The 23778-nt window shown below is 45.0% G+C and overlaps 1 protein-coding gene across 2 annotated transcripts; it reads right to left on the bottom strand.

The window, feature by feature from the left end:
- Nucleotides 1-576: 576 nt before the first annotated feature.
- rybpb (RING1 and YY1 binding protein b) lies at nt 577-23778 on the bottom strand. Of its 2 annotated transcripts, none has more exons than XM_083771631.1 (6): nt 23631-23778; nt 22851-22976; nt 5800-6189; nt 5602-5706; nt 3687-4730; nt 577-3038 (listed from the first exon to the last, which is right to left on the bottom strand). In XM_083771631.1, exons 1-5 carry the CDS (start codon nt 23654-23656, stop codon nt 4481-4483), a joined length of 897 nt encoding a protein of 298 aa, XP_083627757.1. In that variant the 5' UTR covers nt 23657-23778; the 3' UTR covers nt 577-3038; nt 3687-4480. The 2 variants fall into 2 exon arrangements, with proteins under 2 accessions (XP_083627757.1, XP_083627758.1); XM_083771632.1 differs by lacking the exon at nt 577-3038 and adding an exon at nt 3481-3632.

Here is a 23778-nt window from a genome sequence, read left to right as displayed (position 1 = left end):
ACAAAAATGGTACCATATTATAATGAGCATTAGTGAATGAGGACCAATTATATGAAGTCAAAAAAGTAAGTATTCTTTCCCCCTTTCACTCATCTGTACTTTGACTCAAGGACATCGGTTGAGTATTGTCCACCACTGACCATACACTTCTGCAGTGAACAAAAATAAATACCACATAGGTCAAGAAATCTCACCTCTCATCGCAGTTTAAAACAAATATTGAACATTTGGCAGTGACAGCATTCCTCTGCTGTACATTGCTCTAAGTTTCTGGAATGACACAGTATGGCTCTGTAATTTTATGGTGCCACAAATAAGAATCTTGGGGGGTGATATAAGGTGCCTGTCAATACGGGGGAGTCCCCTACAGGAGGCCTCTTCCACTACATAAACACAGTCCCCAGGATGTCTCAATCCAAATATCTGGTGGCTGCCATATCACCTCCCGGAGGTAAATACTAATAGATACATGAACCCATTACAAGAGCAAGTGCACATTTAATGCATACTGTGCCTGTCTTCATAAAACAACAATAAGCTCATTTGGCAATAAAGCACAGGGATCACTCAGAAAGATAGATAACTTTAACAATTTTATTTGTGAAAAACTACAAGCAAAATTCATAAATAGACATTTTCTATTTGAAGCGGAGGAAAATGATACGGTTAGCCTATAAGCGCAAAGTCGTGCACATGCCAGAAACATGTAGTATTTCAACATTATAAGCTAGACAAGGAGCCATGATCAGCTGAAATGCTTCATACATTTCCACACCAGAAACATAATGTGACCATTTCACAAGGGGAAACAATGACACATTAGCTAGTTAGAAAAAGAAACAAACTAAAACTGGATTAAACAGAATGGATTAGTATACCGTCCCTACATACTTTTTCTTTTTTTTACCGAGCAATAACTTTAAAAGCATTGTACAAGACATTGTTATAGCAGGAAAATGAGAAGTTTGTATAATACACTTACTTGGAAATTCACGGTTAAGGTTATACAGTCAGTAACAAGCATTCTATATTTGGGTTTCTGACAAACAAAGCTAAAAAAATGTAACCATCTTTACACAGTAAATTAAGGTTACTGGTCGCACACAAGAACAGAACTGCTTGCGCGGAAAGGAAACAGGAAAACAAACAAAAAAACCATTCAGCTCCAATGCCATTTTCATAGTGTTGGCTATTTGCACCATTTCAAATTCTATATACAAGCAATATTTCATATACTCAGCAAATGGCCATTTTTCAATAATTTAACATAATTAATCCGTTCTGTCAGACTATTCAGTCAAGTGAATGTGGTTGCGGATAAGGCAGGTAAAAGAGATGGCTTTTCAGGCCCATTGATAATAGATTGCATTACAAAGCAGGGTAATATTCTCAAATTGGACAAAACATTTTTTCCTTGTGTTCTGACCCAAACACCTCAGTATTTCTGTTCACATTGCTTTTTGCCACTTTGAACACTGACTCCATATTTCATATAAAGTACATATTAATAATCATAGCTGAATAGCAGGGGAAAAAAAGTTATGAACATATGCCACCTGGACATCAAACACTGCTCAACTCACAACACATGATTATCATCCCTACATGTGTAAACAGCAAAGCCTAGACCCAAACCATGTCCCTGGAAACAGCACATGCATTTGAGGGACATGTGCGCCGCATCTAATCTGACATGAGTTGCTCTCTGAGGGACAGAAGGTGTATTTAGGCTAGCTGGGCCCCTGAAGGCTACATGTACTATGGTAGACCAGCAAAGTGGGGGCAGGGGGGGATGGGTTGTTCACCAAAGGGCTACGTCTTCAAATTTAACACGCAGAATCACCTCTTAAATCAGCTGACCCACCCACAAGGCCTACCGGTTCACCAAATTATTGATACGATGGTGGCTTTATCGGCTCTTGACTCAGTATGTCATTCTCTGCTCTGAATTTAGCCGTACGCATTGAGGAGGGGACAATAAGAACACAGTTTAAATGGATTATATTAGTCTTTATTTAAACTGTATAGACCTTTTCACACTTGACAACATAAACATTCTAAAATGGGTACACATTTATTTCCTGTTGCAGTGTTTGTGAATATCAGTAGCAGACAGGAAATAAACGTGGACCCAAGCTGTTCCCTAGCAATGCAATTCCACCGACAAGGTCTATTTCAAGTCACACATTTTCATTTCATAATTGCATTTTCAAATTGTTATTCTGTCTATTTATCATGTCATTATGAAATTCCTTTGGTCCTTCAATAAATAAAACTAAGATATCATATACACATTTATTCTTTATACAATTTCATACAGTTAAAAGGAAATTATGTTGGTCTAGTGCCAGCTAAGGTGAAAGTGAATTAAAAGCCTTAGAAGCCTCACTGGCTTGCAAATTGAAAGAGCCATTAAGTTCCATCAACAACTAGATTCTGTTTGTTTTGCCTTCAATGACAGCTTTGGAGTCTTATGAATCATAATCATGTCAATTGAAGCTTTGAATCTTCCATCAAATGTTCATTAAATAAAATAACGCCATGAGGACCAAAATACATAATAAAATCCAGAAGCAAATAAACGAAAGAAAAAAAAAGAAAAAAAAAGAAAACCGAAAAAAAGAAAAGAAAAGAAAAAAAAAAAAACAGTTCACAACAGCTTGGTAACGACAGGTAAAGGACAGATTACAGTTCAATATGGTTTTACCAAGTGGAACTGCACAAATTCATCCTTCAGTTACAACAGAAAAGATGCAGGTTTCCAGAGAACAATAAGGAGAATTCCATGGAATGCAGAGAATATAACAGCCAGACAGTTTTATTTAGTGTTTTACACAATAGCCTACACAATTATACAGTTATGGACACGAGACACTCTATAAGACATCTGCTAAAGCAGTGCTTAAAACAAAACAAAAACAAAACATCTAATTGAAAAGGTTAGGTGTTTGGACTTCCGGTGGCCTTTGTTCTGTATATTTTTCTCTCTCCTTTCTTCTTCTGATGCAGGTTGACTTGTACATATCAATGAGACGGACCTGTCTGGAGGTCCTTCTGATGCAGGTTGACCTGTACATATCAATGAGACGGACCTGTCTGGAGGTCCTTCTGATGCAGGTTGACTTGTACATATCAATGAGACGGACCTGTCTGGAGGTCCTTCTGATGCAGGTTGACCTGTACATATCAATGAGACGGACCTGTCTGGAGGTCCTTCTGACGCAGGTTGACTTGTACATATCAATGAGACGGACCTGTCTGGAGGTCCTTCTGATGCAGGTTGACTTGTACATATCAATGAGACGGACCTGTCTGGAGGTCCTTCTGACGCAGGTTGACTTGTACATATCAATGAGACGGACCTGTCTGGAGGTCCTTCTGATGCAGGTTGACCTGTACATATCAATGAGACGGACCTGTCTGGAGGTCCTTCTGACGCAGGTTGACTTGTACATATCAATGAGACGGACCTGTCTGGAGGTCCTTCTGATGCAGGTTGACCTGTACATATCAATGAGACGGACCTGTCTGGAGGTCCTTCTGATGCAGGTTGACTTGTATATATCAATGAGACGGACCTGTCTGGAGGTCCTTCTGATGCAGGTTGACCTGTACATATCAATGAGACGGACCTGTCTGGAGGTCCTTCTGACGCAGGTTGACTTGTACATATCAATGAGACGGACCTGGCTGGAGGTCCCGACAGTGTTCAGAGTTGGAACAGTGTTGTAGAATGAGAATTTCTGAGTCAACAGGTCTTTGTCACCTTGAGTGAATGGCAATCCCAGATCTGGAGAAAAAAAACGTGTCACAGTGTATCTAGCACCAGTGTGTGCATTTGTGTATGATGTGTTTCATGTCTCACGAGTCTTCTAGTCCTATTGTTTCAAACTGCAAAAACACTGAACTGAAGGAACGAACGATCGATCTGCTGAATTATACAGCGAAGCTTCGACACAAAATAACAAATCAAACCCCAAAACAATAATATCAAAGTATACAGGTGCAACGGGTAATAAATAAGTTATTAAAATGAGGGTGGTTATTGTGCACAGCGGAGAATTCTTCTTTACAAAGAAAATAATTAAAGAAAAAAAATATTGAATCGGCCTCACATCCACGATCCATGTACAAATATAAAACAATACATACAAATGTCTGGATGCTACCGTGAAGGGGAGGGGGCCCTGTTGGTATTAGGCCTGCTGTCCTGGCCTGTACCATGGTTGTGTAAGCACTAGGAGATCCCCCCACCCTCGACTCAAGAGAGTGGGGAATCAATCAATCTCTCCAACAGGTGCACCGTGCTGCTCCTCTCAGAATCCAGGGGTGTTTACAGATCGGAGGCAGGGCAGCAATAACAAAGGTGAAATCTCTCCCCCAAAGGGATCCATAGTGTCCAGAAACATTGGAGTCGGGGAGTGAAGTGGAGGATGGGGTGGGGGCCGGGGCAAGCGGGTGCTTGTATGTAGGGAGAGTCTCAGAACGACTCGTCATGCCCCATGGAGAGGTCCCCTTTAGGGGTGGAGGCGCGGGATGAGCCCTTGTCCATGCTCTCTGAACCAGAGCTCTGGTGCTGCTGTTCAGAGCCTGCGCTGGACGTGACGGTGGAAGAGGACGTGGATGAGGAACGGTTCTTCTCCTTAAAGTCTGTAATGATCACCGTCACGTTACCCACGGTGATGGCCAGCTGCTGAGCCGTGCTTCGGTCGACATTCTTCAGTTTGGGCCTGTGTAGGTCCACGGAGGAGGGTTAACGGGGAGGAATAAACAAAAAACACAAAGCGAGACAGTGAAGTGATTGTACAAGTCAGACATGGCAACTTGATACCAAATTGTTCATTTGATTTGTAGATCCAAAACGGTCACATCCTTCTTTGTGAAAAGATTCAAAACAGATCTAACTCTGCTCTTGCTCTCTAATAATAATAATAGATTGCATTACAAAGCAGGGTAATATTCTCAAATTGGACAAAATATTTTTTCTGACCTGAACACCTCAGTTTTTCTGTTCACACTTTGAACACTAAAGTACATATTAATAATCATAGCTGAATAACAGGGGGGGAAAAAACATGCCACCTGGACATTAAGCTCCCAGCAGCCATCTTTGACGGCATCTTGAAAATGACACCTTTTCGGTATTTTCCTCGATTTTTTCATATTTTAAGCATGTCTAGAGGTAGCAGAATTAAGTGAAAAATGTTTTGTATACATTTTGCCAACTGAGATATACAGGTGTATTTTCCTAGATTTTATTTGTGTCATCAAGCATGCCTAGAGGTACTAGAATAAATTGAAATGTATTTCATATCACTTTATAAGCTCATGGCAGTCATCTTGGATACCATCTTGAAAATGACGCCTTTCCAGCACATAGTTTTTGTATTTCATTTAGCATGCCAAATACTACCAGAATCCATTGAAATATCTTTTGCATCAATTTCTTTGGGGTTACGTGATGTTTTTTCATATATTGAAGTCTGAAATCTGACACTACTCTATTGCAGCTCCCCAAGTGTGTTTAACCAAATAACATTGTTGCATTTCCTTATATTTATTCATGAAAGGCTAACCCGTTGACATTATTATGCTACGCACCTGGAGATGTGAGCGGTCTTGGTCTTTGTCGTCTTGGATGCCAACTTCCCAGACCGTATGCTGTGTTTTTCATTGGGTGGGCTCTGATGGCTGTCTGTCTTGGGTCTGGAGACACACAAACATATGCATGAGACATCAGAACTCTACATGGCTCGCTTCTAGCTGCACTAGTAAAGCAGGACTACCTCACAGACTGACCTTGTCTTTTTGCTGTTTGGTTTCTTGGTTATGGCTGGGCTAATGTCCTTCTTAATGTCCTCTCTGTCAGGCTTGTCTTTGATTGGCTGCTCCTTCTCAGCCTCGTCCTTCTCTGGGGTCTCCCCCTCCGGCCTCACTCTCTCAGGAGGATGCTGATCTTGGGGGCGCCCCTCACCTTCGGTGTGCCCCTCGCCGTCGGGGCGCCCCTCACCGCCGGGATGCCCCTCACCGTCGGGATGCCCCTCGCCTTCGGGACGCTCTCCATCCCCATCGGGGCGATCCTTGTCCGAGCGCTCGCTCCTCTCTCGGCGCTCTTTCTTGGGCGGGGGAGGACTGGAGTACTGCTGAGCCACCTGCTGGGCTACCAGCTGAGAATTGATCCTGGGTTTCCTGTGAGTGAAGAGTAAAAGGCACAAATATGGATTAGCCTGGTAGTGGAGCTAAGGAACCACACACACGTGTGCGTGTTCCAGCCGTGCGTGCGCACAATGGGCTCATAAAGAGAGGTGAGTGGACCTGGAAGTCAGGGAGTGAAAGGGGCCGATGCTCCCAGCTGGTGTGTGGAGGTAGGTTTAAGTGACAGTTCCTGGTGGAGCTGCACTGTTTTCAAGGGTAATCTCATTAGCCCGCGGATGTAATAAAATGAATGCGAGGGATCACAAGGTGGGACATTTGCAGCACGTCACTTAGGCCTTCTAATCTGATTACTGTAGGACTGGCCCCATTTGTCACAGGCTGGGCCTCAGTGGGGATGGATGCAGCCGCCCTACACTGATGAGCTGGCTCATGGATGATGAGCTATCGCCCACCCACACACACACACACACACACACATTCTTTAAAAAAAACAGCATGTCAGTAAGATCACATTACTTCCCTTGATGACAGGAAAATAATCTCCACAACACGTGCCATTGTCTGCTATATGGTACATTCAATGAATAATGTTCATAAGGCTCTCACAGAACTCTTGTGCTAAATATTACTTTCCCATCTAAGATCACGTCTGTTGCCGTGACGTCTCAGTTCTGCTGATTTAGGAAGCACTGAAAGTTATGAGGGCCGAATACTAAACTCGTGGCCCTATTGCCTGAGCCAGCTCACACACCTGCAGCATAATGGACACCAGCTGGTGGCATCTGAGGGGAAACAGAGGACCTCAGGAGGGGGAGGGGTGGTGGTAGGGGGGTGGGGGACACACAACCGCAGACTGGCAGATGAGCGAGCCAGGCCAAGACCAGACTGCAGCCAGCAACATGGATAATCACAGGCCAGAACTGGGCAGGCATGCTGAGGAATAAACCGCAAGCACACACACTCGCACACATTCGCACACTTCAAAAGCCCAGCGCTCAACCAAGCAACCTGGCACAGGTCCCTGGCCACTCAATAGGATACAACCAGCCTTTCCAATAGTTTTTCTACCCTTGGCAGGAGGTGGTGGGTTGCGATATCCGAGATGTGTAGAGGAGGGCCCGGATTCATGGAGCGGTCAGAAAGGCATCAGAAAGAGTGGCAGTGTGGACACAAACTAATGTTGCTACTGGAGAATGAAGCTGAACACAAATGACGTGGCAACAAGCTACAGTGAAGAGGTTCTGTGCATTGAGGCGTCTGATCGATCACATAAGGTACTGGTACTGGCGAAGAATTCACTGATCCGATCGTTAAAGCACGGTTTAAAAAAATGTGCAAGCAAATGTTAATGTGTCTTCATGAATTCCTATTTTCTGTGTTTTGAGAAATATGCTACACAATATATAGCAAAAATAAATTCTACATGCCAAAAAAATAATAAAAAATAAGAGAAATGCCCTCCCACATGAAATCAGTGATCGCCAGCAGTATCGGCCAATCAGGCTTCAAATGATGTTCCCAAGAAACCTGATGGGATTGGGAACACCTCTAGTGGACTGTGGGTGAAAGCTGATGGGATTGGGAACACCTCTAGTGGACTGTGGGTGTCAGAGAGAGAGAGACCCTGTTGATGTCAGTGGCTCAGCTGTGCAGAGAGCTGTTAGGGTTCGACAGACACTGCACCACAGAGACCACTAAGTTACTCATCTTCGTCCTCTGCTCCTCGATCAGCCTCCCCTGCACTCATGCACTCTCCTTGTCCATATCTCTCAGTCTAATTATTTTGTCACTCATCAGGCTCATTTGCCCTATTAACCCATTCTGACCGGGCACCCATTTTGGTGTTGGCATCATGTTATGCTTTAGCTATTTTTGAAAAATCTAAAAAAACGACTGACATTTTTAGAACCAGTGTGTGTCCAGTGGTAACCTCGTATGAATCTGATCTCAGGTCAGAATGGGTTAAAGACAGAGATTGCCAACACCAAACCCCATCTCCCCAACCCCCTAAAGGGGCAGAACAGCTGATCATGGGGCCATCAATCCCTCATAATAGGGCATCATGTCGGAGCGCTCACACCATGCTCCAATCAATAAGCCTGCTGTGGCGAATGTTGATGAGCCTGATGCCTTTGGCTGGCGATCCACCAGCCACAGCTGCCACATTATGTCTGAGAGGCAGGCGCATTTGCAAGCATAGTAAAACTTCAAATGGACTTGTGGCTTTAAACTGTCCACAGCTCTCCCAGCATAGCATGCTTGCTTCTCGTGGATGGTAGAGTCCACACTACAATGAATGTAGGTCTGTGCCCATGTTATAGTTGTGTATAAGTAAGTAAGTTAGTACTACGTAGCATTACATGGGACTGTATGCTTAAAGTTTACTCGAAACATGGGCAGCTTTTCATGATTATAGGGAAATCCATTCAATAATATCTATCCATGTTATCCACAGGATCTCTTTACACTATTCTTTCAAACAGTATAAAGCATAGGTGAAGAAATAAAATGGTGTCGAGGTACTGTACTAAGTTGGCCTACTGGCAGTGTGCACAAGATTGGTCCAGCTGTTTGCGAGCTAGGTCCAGACAAACGGACAGAGTCAGACACTATAGAGGGCTAGCCTACTTCAGTCACATCGTAAAAATAAAGTGAACGCTTCCAGGCTACCATCAAAGAGCCAAAAGTTTAGAACAATACAATTGTAACGTGAGCTCTCAGCTCACACGCATTGCACACACAGTCACACACACACACAAGCCATTTGTCTCTCTAAAGTGTGGCGGCGGTAAACCCATATGTTCACTTATCCATCAAGTAATATGGCAGTGTTGGGCAGAAGGAAAAAACCAACACGCTCCTGGGCACGGACGGCGTCCGACAGAACACGAAATCACTCTGGCTGGCAGGGGGAAGCCGTTTAGTGAAGTGGTTGAGGTGCGGACTGCGGAGTGAGCATGATTGATTGATTGATTTATTGATAAGCTCCATGCCTCTTCTGCCTGTCGCCAGAGTCCAGGACAGGGCCTGAGATTTGTGTGTCAGTAGCAGCAGCAGCAGAAGCAGCTAGCGGTAGCAGCTTAGCTCGCTGTGACAGAAGCAGCCCCCGGTAGTTAACCGGTGATTCAGTGCCAGCTGTAAGTCAGCCATGAGTTGTTGCTGGCATGATAGGGCCACCGCTCTCCGTGGTCCGTTATTTATTTACCGACCACACGTCACTGTATTCACACAACGCCGCTCTGTGGCCGATTAACATGGCCTGGGACCCTGTCCGTCATCTCTGTGTGTGTGTGTGTGTGTGTGTGTGTGTGTGTGTGTGTGTACACAAAGCATGCCCTGTGTTCATGAGCGGGTGATGAAGTTCCATTGGTCAAGGCTGTCTCTATAACAATTTTTTGATAGACTTGAAAAGTGCATAGAGGGAGCGCAGAGGGTACGACTGTGTTGTGACCTGTTGTAGGGTGGAGGGGCAGAGGGTACGACTGTGTTGTGACCTGTTATAGGGTGGAGGGGCAGAGGGTACGACTGTTGTGACCTGTTGTAGGGTGGAGGGGCAGAGGGTACGACTGTGTTTTGACCTGTTGTAGGGTGGAGGGGCAGAGGGTACGACTGTGTTGTGACCTGTTGTAGGGTGGAGGGGCAGAGGGTACGACTGTGTTGTGACCTGTTGTAGGGTGGAGGGGCAGAGGGTACGACTGTGTTGTGACCTGTTGTAGGGTGGAGGGGCAGAGGGTACGACTGTGTTTTGACCTGTTATAGGGTGGAGGGGCAGAGGGTACGACTGTGTTGTGACCTGTTGTAGGGTGGAGGGGCAGAGGGTACGACTGTGTTTTGACCTGTTATAGGGTGGAGGGGCAGAGGGTACGACTGTGTTTTGACCTGTTATAGGGTGGAGGGGCAGAGGGTACGACTGTGTTGTGACCTGAAGTAGGGTGGAGGGGCAGAGGGTACGACTGTGTTGTGACCTGTTGTAGGGTGGAGGGGCAGAGGGTACGACTGTGTTGTGACCTGTTGTAGGGTGGAGGGGCAGAGGGTACGACTGTGTTTTGACCTGTTATAGGGTGGAGGGGCAGAGGGTACGACTGTGTTGTGACCTGTTGTAGGGTGGAGGGGCAGAGGGTACGACTGTGTTGTGACCTGTTGTAGGGTGGAGGGGCAGAGGGTACGACTGTGTTGTGACCTGTTGTAGGGTGGAGGGTACGACTGTGTTGTGACCTGTTGTAGGGTGGAGGGGTTGAGGGTACGACTGTGTTGTGACCTGTTGTAGGGTGGAGGGGCAGAGGGTACGACTGTGTTGTGACCTGTTGTAGGGTGGAGGGGTTGAGGGTACGATCTACGTTTCAAGAGTTGAGGGTGGCAATTCTTACTTGTAGAGCTTTTCATAGGTCCAAATGACGGACGCAAATCCTAATGGACCTAATGGTGATTCTTTCAAATGAGGAACCCGGATGGACCAGTGAAATATTACAGACCCAGCCTATTATTTTATGTACCCGACAATCCCGGATGCGGTTCCGTACGGGTATGGGATCCTGTCGGGTATTTTATTTTCCGTACCGTGAAGAGCTCTACTTCCTTAGCCTAGTGGGAATGTGCATGAGAGAGACATAATATAATACTAAAACAATACTGAGACCAGCAGAGAGTCCATGTACCACAATGGGAAGTGGTCTCACCCCCAATAAAAGCCATCTATGTAACCAATACCATAGATGCTGTTGAATGATGAATGAATCCGTACTGTGTGTGTGTGTGTGTGTGTGTGTGTGTGTGTGTGTGTGTGTGTGTGTGTGTGTGTGTGTGCACACGCGTCCAACCACTCCTGACTACGAGTGCTACCGCTTCAAACTACCATGATTGACAATGTCTCCTCTGCCTGCCTCTTAAATTCCACAGTATAGGGGGGGTGGGGGTGGAGACTCCCTTTGCGGGATGCCCTTAAATAACTGTCATCAGGCTTAAGCACTTCTAATTCTGGCAGAGCAACACCTATAGTTACTCAGATACGTCCACTGATCCACCCCAGTGACAGAGACACACCGACTCACCTCCCCCCTGGAGCTTGGGCTTATGCTAATGTCACTAGCCAGAGCTGAAGGATGGAACCACAGCTGATAGATTTGTTTTCTAGACACCAGAGACAAAGAGACATGTGCACTTCACGAGAGACCCCAGAACAGAGTGACAAAGAGAAAGTGAGCGAGCGATGGATAATGCGACAGAGAAGAGAGAAGTGCAGGAAAGCCCTAATTAACACGCCTCTCTTATTTGAAGTGCTATGTGGAGGACAAGCAATTATTTCCTGCCAGACTTGTTGAATGCAGTGGCAGACAGCTGAGCCAGAAGGAGATAACTGAGAATGTTACCAGACAGACAAGAGATTCCTTCATCTATGGGTCAGTGTGTACTGGAGAGCCAATGCCTCACTAGTACCCACGGAACTGACTTGACTTTGGAAATAACACAACTCAGTCCAATAGTGCGCAGGTTTCCTTGTTAAGTTGTTCGCATTCGATGTAATAAACATCAGCACCGTGTGAATCCTATCTCATTCTGCTTTATTTAGCAGTGACCAGTTCTCCATGTGGTTGTATAGGCCTATCACTGCCTCAGCCCGGCTCCCACATGCCAACATGCCACGGGGCATCAGTTTGATCACAGCGTCTCCCTTATGCCGTGTTAGCATTGACGTAACATCTACACGCGCTCATCCATGTCAACATCTGCCGCCCGGCACCTTGATCATTATGTAGAAACATGCCGTGCCCCCCACCCCCCAATCCCCACTGTACAAGGGGGTGACGGAGCGAAGCCGCGGCAGAAAGGTCTTGCCTGTGTGGAATATGTTAAACAAGGCAAGTTGGATGCCTTTTTTTCCTCTTTCGGTGTGCCAATTCTGACCACGATTTTGCAAGGTGACAGGAGCACGTTGTTACCTCTAGCACCCATCCTTGGGTAAAGCAGTAAATGGTGTGTGTGTGTGTGTGTGTGTGTGTGTGTGTGTGTGTGTGTGTGTGTGTGTGTGTGTGTGTGTACGCGCACACACACCTCTGTTGGGGCGATGTGCTTGGCGTCCGTGGAGAGCAGCCCAGAGCAGGGGAGCTGCTGCATACATTCCCTCACTGACAAAAGGTGGCAATTAAACATTCAATCTTCTCAACCATACCCTCCAGACACAGGATTTTGCGGACAGGCCCGTCTTCTACCCTCAGGGATCCACCTTGTTCCCTCTGCCCATGTGTATCCAGTCTCACCACCTCATTCCAGCTTCTCTGGGTTTTTCTATGTACAGCAGGGCTCTCTCGCATTCAACATATTAAAACACCTTAAGGGCCCGGGGTTATTTAATCCATTAATAAAATGTGGCCATCGTTTATAGTGCCCGGACCACTTTTACCGACGGACCGGATGTTGTTGTGAATGTGTGTGTAGCAGCTAACAACAGCCACAACACTATCGATGCGATCGACAACGGGAGGTAAGAAAAAATCTAACGAGACTAGCGTCAAATACAGGATGTTTTTTCATAATTAGACGGGATGTTTTAGACCGCGAGTTAACATTAAGATTATTGTTGTCGTCGGCTAAACAGACAGGGGACATTTTCGATGACGTGTCACTGTTGCGCAACACCGAGGATTGCGCAACAAGCGCCTCTAGGCTGTGGAGCGATGCGACCGGTTTTGATATCACTAATTTGACGGAGATTAATCAATCTCCGTCTCGGGCACATGACCGTACTAAGTACCATGACGGACATCTACGTCATGTTTTAACCCATTCTGACCCGAGATCAGATTCTAAAAATGTCTTCTACATCCTGACAGTTTTCTGAAAAAGCTATGTTTCTATGTCAGTCGTTCTTCGATTTAAAAAAAAAATAGCAGACCTACAAGCTCATAGCGCGCCACTCGGTGGCACCCTATGAGCTTGTAGATCAGCTATTTTTCAATAGCTAAAGCAAGACATGATGCGAACACCAAAAGGGGTTCCCGCCTAAAATGGGTTAATAGAAAAGATCTGCAACAAAACGGACTATTGGTGGGCGCAGGGCAGGAGGCAGACAGAGAATCAATGACGTAAGTTACATTGTCGTAAGTTACATTGTTGTGCCTCTCTCGTGCTTTACCATCTCCTGCTGGAGATAGACATGACATCTGTGGGATGTTATGCTGCTCTGCCTCACATGCATTACGCACCGTAATGAGCGTCCCCAGTTGTAGTCTTGCATGAGCTCCACTATGTCACACACTCTGGTGCATAAATACTCTATATTGAAGCTTTAGAATGGAGGGCAGCGTTAGTTTAGGTAGGCAATATAGGCACGGCAGGCAGAAGAAAAGTGACAATGACAACCAACAAAACAAAACAGTCAAGGTAAGGTAACCCAAAGCTGAGTGGTTCAGGACAAAAGTCCCTAACGACAAAACCGCCACCCCCAAATAGGGGGGAATTATACACTTTCATATGAGTGAGTGAGTGAGTGGGTGAGTGAGAGCGAGTGTGAGAGTGAGAGTGAGAGAGAGAGAGAACGAAGTGTATGTGTGTGCATTTATGTTAGTGCTGTTGTGGTGTGGAGATTTTTCAACCAGCTAATAAACAATAAATCTATCAATTAAACTAGCATCATTCATACGTTGACGAAGAATGCCCTCTAGCGTAATCACTGAAAACAGGACTTTTCTTTTTTAGCTGAATGCGAACAAAAATAAAAGCCTGGGTACCGAGGCTAACCAGAAGGTGTCCTACCCGACAAGCCTGGCATTGATTCAGACACAAACAGGAATTTAGGAAATAAGTAGCATGATCACTTAAGAGAACATCGTCTACATGCTGTTGTGAATTAAATAAACACTCACACTCAGGGAGTTCGTACAGAGTTAAAATAAACTATTGTTGTCAAGTAAACTTAGAGCCTTTCATCTCCCTCTACTCATGTAACGTAAGTGAAATGACCACACCATGACTTGCGCCGAGTCACTTAACTTCATAATGCACCACCCCGTCATACGACTAAAGACTCTAAAGTACTGATAATATGCTTTAGTATAAATGGTAAATTTACATAGATTGTGCATTACATTCACCCATTCACACACACACACACACATACACCGATGGCGGAGGAAACCATGCAAGGCACCAACCTGCTCATCGGGAGCAATTAGGGGTTCAGAGTCTTGCTCAAGGACACTTGGACACAACAGATGAACACAAACTCAGGGAGAGCCCAGGATCGAACTAGGAACGGAATCCGGCAACTCTACCACTGAGCCATTGCTGCCCAAGTATGACATAAAAACAGGGGGGGGGGGGGGGGGTATTTACTATGGCATTTACTATGGCTAAATAGTTTTTATTTGAAATACTTATCAGTGGGCAAATAACGTAATTGGTGTGTACAGTGTAACACCGAAGGCAACACGAGTCCAACCGTCAAACATCAGATGCACATACTGTATATGCCATCAAATGCATGGAGATTTCCATATTGTGCATGAACGTGCATTGATGTCAGGTCAAATGCAAATATAAAGAGATCTCTCAACATGCACTGATGTCATGCACAACAAAGTGGGCATCATAGAGATGGACATGCACTGATGTTATAACCCAACTTAAACCACGTGCACAAATAAGGAGATTAGAATTTCAACATGCATTCATGCCAGAAAACAGAAACATGGTGAGAACAGCCAGAACTCTAGATTTGCACTGTGCATCTGCAAGGTCAGCTGAGTGGATGAAGTGGATTACCGTTTCATACAGAGTATACATTTGCATTGATTGCAAGGACGAGACATCAACACTAAACAGGCTACTAAAAAAAACCTTTGGCAGCGACTTTACAACTGTGCAATCTGTTAAAAATAACTGTAAAGGGAAGAGAAGGCAGACACTTCTTGTTGGTGAGAGGCGAGACTCAATCGCTCTCTAGCAGCTGTGTGTGTGGGAGAGAAGCGCACACACAGGCTTGATGTGTGCGTGCGCCGTGCGCGTGCATGCGTGTGTGTGTGTGTGTGTGAGAGAGAGAAAGATGGAATATCTGCATTGCTCCTCACGAACAAATCCAAAAGCCTTTTAAATGGCTGGTTCTGTTACTTTGTTTCAAGATATGCATTTCTCTCCTTGACAATAGAAGTGTCATCAACATAGGCACTCGCTCAATGAAATTCACCAAACAGACTATGACTGTGTCTATAGGGGGGCTTGAAACAAATAAGCCATCTGCGCCCTTGAAACAACCAAAACAAACTCTCCCTAAGTTCTATCATGAATGAACGTGAGCCACGTGTGTAAATTCATGAATGTCCCATGAGCACTTTGAGCAGACAGGCACAGGCATGGAACTCATTGAAGCGGCATTCACTGCTAGTTCCTGCAAAACAATGCCCATTCAGGCCAAAGTCTCACATCACTGGCGTATAATGAAGTCAAAGACGTTGGCTGCAATTTATGCGTGTCCAAAGTGGGCGCTGATAACCATTACTACATAGTGTCTCTTTAGGTCAAGGGAGCTGCCACCGTCCTGTTCCAAATTGTTGCAAATTACTAGAAAAGGGAAATGCACATTCCATCTTCAGGAAACTTGGACTTCACACCAGCTGCTTTCTGCGAGAAGAAAATGTGCAGGTGATAACTGAGAACAATCACACGCAATAATAAAGCGTGTGTGGATGCGCATCAGGTGCGCATCTTGTGGGTTCGGGCCCGGGGTGTAGCCTAGCAACACTTGTTTTTATTTTGAGCTTAGGTTAGCACAGAGCCATAGAGTAAGACAGAGTTACAACAACTCCGTTCACTTCTTCACTGCATTGGAGTCTATGGGCTCACGCGAGTACATGAACCACGTGACCGGGCTGTTTTCTGCCCTCTATGTCGCAACTCTGTCTATATGGCGCTGGGTCCGCTTAATCATCACGCACGTTAAATAGAACTTTCCTCTCCTGATCAGCACTAATCTGGGTCCATGGGTTCTCGGATCCACTCAGATGTTAACACATAATGATACAGATGCCCGAACCACCTAAGCTGGCTCATTTCCAGGCAAAGAAGCAGCAACTTTACTCTGAATCTCTCGTGTAACTGAACTTCTCACCCTGTGTCTGAACTTCTCACCCTCTCCAAGGGAGATGCCAGCTACCTCACTTTGGCCACTTGTAATCGCGAGTCGCGACCTTATTCTTTCGGTCATGACCCCCATGACCATAGGTAGGAACGAAGATGGCACGGTAGACAGAGCTTTGCCTTCTGTCTCAGCTCTCTTTTCGTCACAACAGTGCGATACAGTGACTGCAATACCGCCCCTGCCGTTCAGATTCGCCGGCTGATCTCCTTCTCCGTCCTCCCCTCACTCATGAACAAGACCCGAGATACTTAAACTCGTTCACCTGGGGTAATGTTGTCTTGGTGGATCTGTGAGACGTCTAGTTGGAAGCACGAGCCCTGGCGTCTCCAGTGGAACGGTCTGCCCCAGATGCCACAAACTCCTTCCTTGGGTAATGATGGGTTCTGTTCTGTCTCCTGGGTCCCTGGAGATTCACGGCTGAGTGAACACACACCCCACAATCGCAACTGTCCCCTACCCCTTGCTCACGGCACGTGCACAGACACAGCAACACCCAGACTCTCCCCTCCCGTCGCTTTGCTGCCGTCTCTATTGTCCTCTTCTGCCCTCCTCCCTTACTCTTCAGCTAGCTCAGACTCTGCGCATCAACTCCCTCCCTCCCTCCCTCTCCCCTCGTCCTCTTTTTACCCTGCCGTTCTGCCTTTCTGTGTCGTATTCTCTGTGCACACTCCTCTCCGTCTCACACACACACTCGCTCACTCCCGTCCCCACCCCAACACTATTCCATAGCTCTCAACATTTCTCTACGCTTTGTCGGATTGACAAATTGGTCATTGAATTTAATTACGCACCACTCTGTCAAATCCTATGAAGTAATTAAGAACTTTTAAATCCGCCAATTAACACCTAATGATTAGTGGGCTACACCCACATGCTTGGGGTTTTAGCGCAGAGGCTGATAATGCTGGATAAACAAAAGAAGTTTCCTCTGCATGTGCATGTGTGTTTGAGGGTGGGCAAAGAAATACAGATGCAAATGGCAAGTGCCAGCTCTTACGTAATCCCATTATCCTAGACAATATTCCTTAATGTGACAGCAGTTAGAATGCACAGATTATAATGACTCAGCTCCATCACTTTAACAGCAAGAATTGTGTCAGTGCGCTCTTGTACAAAAACTTAAGTATAGTAAATTTTAACTAAGAGTTAAAATTATTGAGACCGTCCATTAATTATGCAGCCCCAGTCATGTAATATTTCACTTTTTGACGAAGTACGCTATTTGTCTGTGTGCAAGAGAATTACTTCATTACTTAAGACAGTTTGCTTTTTTGACTAATGCTGTTGCTTGATAATGTTCAATTCATGAGTGGACTCCAGGAATTCATGAAGAAGTGTTGCAGACTAAATTTTTTCCTCTTGTAGTGCCTTTTGTCCAGCACCTGGGCTAGAGTGGAGGTGCATGCTTTATTACCTATGTTTTGCATGTTCCCTATCGTGTCCCTTAGGGTAGGTACCTTTGCAAAAAACATGCAGTAATCCTGGTTTGGTGACACGCTAGCTTGGCTGTGAGTGAAATAAGCAACCTGGTCTATGAAAACAAGCCCAAAAGAAGCAACCAGTTTCACCTGAGCCTTAATACATCCGCTATTTTCAAAAAGAATCATGAAAGCAAGCCCAAATAAGCAACTACACTTCAGAAATAAGCCCAAACTAAAGCAACGGGCAACTATGAATAATTAAGCTGTTACATGAAAACTAGCCCAAAGTTGCATATAATAAGGGGAACTGGCAACACTGCAAACTGCTTAAATGCAATTTGCATGGGGAAAAATAATGTTTCATCGGGCTGATAAAAAAATGCTAGTCTGTTGCAATCTGGCAGTTTTAAGTAGTCTCTGACTAGTTTGCTTGGTGTGGAGTCAGCGGCGTGCTCACTCCTCATGCATTGAAGGAAGCATGAGCTCAGTTATAGGCTCTCCCCAGGTTGGCAGAGGAAGGGTACGCAGGATTACAGTTTAGGCAATTGGCACCGGGTGAAAATGGAGTTTGACGAAGTAAAAATAAACATAGGCAACGGGGAGGGAAGGGAGAGTAATATTTGATTGAAAAGAACACATTATGCAGCCTTAATCCAATCATAGCATTAGACAGAATGTAGCCTAGAAACACAAACATCGCGAGGGAGAAAGAAACAACCAGGAGCGCATTTCACAACAACAGCCCACAAGTTTGATCACAGAATTTTGGACTGATCCAGAAATGAAGAAAACAAGCATACAATGAAGTAAGCATACAAAAATATAGTATTCCAACCACAGACACAGCTACTTTAACAAAACAGTGAAAAACAACTTGGCAGTCAATAGTGCTTAAGCAAAATCCCAAAAACATAACATGAAACTCTATCCCTTCACTCTTCAGTCCTGTGACTGAATTGTTTAAACGTGACCTAATGACCTCTTTCGTCTCTTTCCACCTTTCTTGAAACTGGAATGATGGAGCTTGTACAACCCACCTTTATACACCTGTATACATACGATATGATGTGACAATACATTCGACTTGAGATGAATAGTATTTATTTTAATGCCAAACATTGGCCAAAATTAACATTTCATGAACAAAGAAATGGAGCCTCAGCTGTTATTTTTATTTTTTCCAATACTGACGTAGACTGCCAGTCGATCTAGTCCTTTTATTTTATTGAACAATAGAGACCTGAACTGTATGTTGTTACGAGATGAACACTGGATTAAATTCATTCCGTTTTCCTCCAATAGAGATTAATAACTGTACTATGAGTGGAGAAAGGGAAAATTACTTTGCTTAGATTTTTAGTTTACATGGTATCAGATGCTTATGTTGGCCCAAATACCATTTCCAGTATCACTCAATGCCTAAATGTTGCACTATATTTATTATTTGCGCTGTTATGCTTTTGTTCCAATTAATTAAAGCCAAGCCATGCATGTCAGATTAATTAGGGATCACAGTTGTTTATCTGATCTTGTAAAAAAAATGTTTAAGCTTGAATAAAAAATGACAACCCATTCCATATACCGTATGTAGACACTAGACAACAGTTTGCAAAAGAACAGATAACGCCACAGCATTCAAAGACTGAGGTACCCTCAAGACTTCCTGTGATCCGAGTCATCCATCAACTTTAGAGGGCTCCTAATGGCTTCTCCCTGGGCCGCGGGGCTGCTGGAGGTGCATACCAAACACCACCGCACTGAAAACCGATGTATGGCAATGCGGTGTCACATTCACACAGTGCTCAGGTTCAGGTGACGGGATACATTTGAATATGATCGCATGCACGTCCTCAACAGAGGGGTGCTAATGCAAACCCTTCTCCAATTACCACAGAGAGGGTACCAAGCGCAAAAGACGCCTCGCACTTTGGCTACTTCGACTTGTAGATTAGCCAGAGGTCAGACAGGAAAAACGCATAATTCCTTCTTATTTTAAGAGTCAGCATAGTAGAGGCTAGATTTAGCCTAACCAGTGTTGAGTTACATCACTGGGCTGGATGGGGTCAACAGGTTCGTTAGGTTGCACTCAGCTGGAGAGCACAGGGGGCCTCTCCCTCTCTACATGCTGATGCTTTCGCCCTCATTAACACACATTCTTACCCCCGTTAGCACACCAGAGCTGCAAGACTCGGTTAACTGATCTACCTACCGTTGAAATTCCACCACCTGTGACAGGGATAACCCACCATTCCGTGTTCAATAACACCTGTGGAACTGGAAACGGCTGCAATGCTAGTGACTTGGGTCGGGGTACACTCAAAATAGAGCTTGTAATATTCTTGGGGGCACTTAAATATAAATTTGATCATTTGATCATTAAGTACAATGGAGACCAGCGGACCTACTCGATGTTCAAATCGCCAGCAACCACACACTACCATGCTATTGTTGGACAAACAGCTTGAACAAGGTCACAGCAAGATGTCACATTGACTGCATTTCAGCAAATAGCACAACTGGTAATTGTGAAGCCATGTTGCCCAAATTAAAGTGTACTCATTTACTGTAACTTTTTCCTTAAAGCCATGTCAATCAGGTCACTTACTTTACCCCAGTTTCTGTGTGAGTCAAATTATAGATAACAGAAACAACTCTTACTGTTCTGATTCTGAATCAAAGTATCAAAGTGCAAAGTCGAGTGAAGAATTAGTTAGTAGCACACAAGTTACATTTTCCCAAAGGGACCATTCAAACAAGAACCAAGGAGGAATAGGACAAACAAGCACTGTGTGGAACATTAATTTGGCCGAGAGCACTACTCCATCCCATGCTCTGGTGGGACACATCAAAGAGGGGGAGTAAAGATGGCTAATTAGTTCTCATTAGAATAAGAGGCAGCCCGGCAACAGTAAACAATCACATCAATCAAAGGTTAAATATTCAGATCAAACAAGGACATGTGACAACCACTCCAGTGATGTCATACATTTCCATTTACCAAATAGAGGCAACTGGGCCATTGCCAAAAAAGAAACACACGGTTCTAGGAGGGCTATGACATGCTCTCTGCTTCCTGCTTTGTGCAGCATGTGCAGCCTGCATTATCAGCTGTGGGGCTTTAAGCTACATGCTGCTGGGAAAAGATTGTAGGGGGAGGGGAGATGAACACGTGAGAATGAAATCTGTAGAGCGGCAGTCTATTTGGGATTCTCGGTAAACCAGTGTCGTCGATGTGGTTCCCCCGTCTGTGGCAGACCAAGAGTGACAACCGACCCACTCATAGTAAAACCCCAGCAGGAAAGGTTAAAGCATAGGGGACTCATCAACAGACTTGCAAATGACTCTTAACTGCATCTCACCGTGCAGCCGAGAGGTGAATACCCACACTCGATCACAGACTACATATGACTTAACAAAAAACATTCCCCAGAAGATGTAGGTGGTAATAAGGTGGTAAACACAAAACTGAAAGGGAATCCCGTCATCATATCAAAGGCAAACCTGACAAGACCTACGTACCACCATGACCTCATTGTGATGTCCTAGAAGTTATAGCCACCCTTTCACATGTGAAAATGTATGTCTAACTTTGGTCGAGAGAACAGGTGCTGGGCAGATTATCTTACATGTATGATTGTCAATGTTCAACTCCCTTGAAAAGTCACTGGCAAGTTAAAAAGCCACTTGTGACAAAAAAGGAGGCTTATGAATATGATATGAATATGCATGTCCATATTCAATTCAGGGAACTGATTAGCCCCTTTCGGGACCCTACGTAAAACTTTTTTGATATTTTGTTTAGTTTTACGTTGGGTCCCTGCTCGCTAGTGTATTTTCGTATGGAAATTCCTAAATGCGGATGTGGAGATTCTCTCTAAAATAGGACCCGCGGCATGTGACGCCATTATTTTCCTTGAGTTATTCTGAATTCGGTAACTTTAAGTAGCTATACATCCCGGTGCGAATATCTCCTGTGGCGCGGAAGCCGTTAAGTATTTTTAATCTTTGTTTGACCGATTTGGTCGCTTTATTTCTTCTTGTTTGTTTACCGTTTATTGTACCGCCTCCCGGTGTGCGGTTGGCTTGTGAGGCTACGTCCCTGCCTCTGATCTGCTGTGTCATAGCTATAGCGCCACTAGCTAGCCAGATAGGCGGTACAATGAGGTGTCAATAAACAAGAAGAATCCAAGCTTCCAAATCGGGCAAACATATATTAAAAATACTTAACGGCTTCCGCGCCACAGGAGATATTCGCACCGGGATGTATAGCTACTTAAAGTTACCGAATTCAGAATAACTCAAGGAAAATAATGGCGTCACATGCCGCGGGGAGGCGTTTTAACATGTAAACATGAGCCAGTAAATGTTTTAATCAGGTGGCATGGACGACGTGGAACAGGACCCAATGCACTGGGTCGAACAAATGTCAGAAACTTCAGTAGCATTTGGGTTCTGCTTGGAGGGCTAGGAACTGATTATTACTGCAGTGAGTGCAGTCTGCAGAAAATACAAATTTGGACACCCATTGGAACCCTCGTGATTCAACAGAAGCATGGGCATTAATCTACCCAAACGACAAAAATGCCAACTGCCTTCCCATGAAAAGGATTATCCAGACTCCACATCAAATTCTGATTCTGACTAGGCCCACTACTCAGTCACCACCCTGGCACACTCGAAAAATAATACCTCCTGCCATCATGACTGGAAACCCATCTCATGCAGGCCTACTGTAAATCACAGTTTTGCAGTAAAAACTAATATTGGTAATCCTACAGGTAGGTAAAATGTGCTTCCCCGCATTATTTTCATCGTACCCGCTCTGTGTTGAATTGATGCACTGTAGCAGTACACCCCCAAGGAAGCTGGAGAGGCAGCGTACCTAGACGAATGCATCAAAGCACTGTTGTGTCTTGTTGTATCGATAAGGGTCCAGCTAAGGGTCCAGGGTGATAACAAACAAGGCCATGCAGGAAGATGTTCGCGAGATTGTCTATCAAACACGTCCAAATTCCCTGTCGCTGACGCAGACAAATAGGCTGTCGATCAAAGTTGTCATTCCCATAAATTGCGATGCAATGCTGCAGCCAGCCATGGGAGGAGGAGGAGGGGGGGAGGGAAAAAAAACAGAGAGCCAACGTTACCTTGTGGTTGTGCCCTTCCTCACTTCGCAGATGCTGCATTTGAAAGCCTCGGCAGTGTTCCTGAAGGTACAGACGCTACAGTCCCAGTAGCAGTCATCCGCGGTCGGTTTTGCTTGTCTTTTTGGCCTGGCAAACAAGACACGAGCGCAAAAGAGTCATGTCAGTTGTTTTGTGTATAATTACATTATTTCATATTTGACAATAATTAAAAGTATGATGTCACGCGATAAAAAAACAACAACATGTAATATCCAAGCCCAAAATATCTGGGGAGCTGTCATACATATTCGATTCCAGTCCCGACTTGCAGAGCTCTATAACAGATCGACCCAACTGGATCCACACACACAGAGACCGTCCGACTCTACGTTATCTCCTGCTAAAGCTAGCAGGCAGGCGCGAGCGCTGCTAAAAAAAAATCAGCTCGACCCTTTAGCATGTCGGCTAACAAAACCCCATAGCGAAATAATGTCTCGTCAACATTGACCTTCGAACCGTCTCTATTTAGGCGGAAGAGCGTTTTAAAGGAATGCCAGGCGTCTCCCTCTGAAAAAAATCCCTTTGTCTGTGACTGTATAGAGGAGTGAGAGAGAGAGAGAGAGAGAGAGTCCGCCATAGTGACTGCACTATTCTAGCTTAGCACTGTGGGCACACTAACTGAAAAAGGGAGAAACACTCCTTGAGAACGCGTCCGAATATCAGCCCGCAAAACGCCGCCGGATTCTCGCTAAAAACGAGTCTAAATAGACCGCGGGGAGGCTCGGCGACGCGGTGGATTACCTGGTAGGGCTCTTCTTGTCGCCCATGGTGAAGAATTATCTTTCGAACGAAGCAAATTCGGGGGGCTTCTCCTGTAATTGTCAGTAATTGTTGTTTGTATGTGCGTGTGCGCGGAGGATCCAGAATACAGCCGCTGCTGCTGCTCTGC

The sequence above is a fragment of the Protomyctophum parallelum genome (genome assembly GCF_964188405.1).
Source record: "Protomyctophum parallelum genome assembly, chromosome: 8".
Taxonomy (NCBI): domain Eukaryota; kingdom Metazoa; phylum Chordata; class Actinopteri; order Myctophiformes; family Myctophidae; genus Protomyctophum; species Protomyctophum parallelum.
Note: the sequence above shows the minus strand (reverse complement) of the source record. Positions and strands in the feature narration are given on the sequence as shown.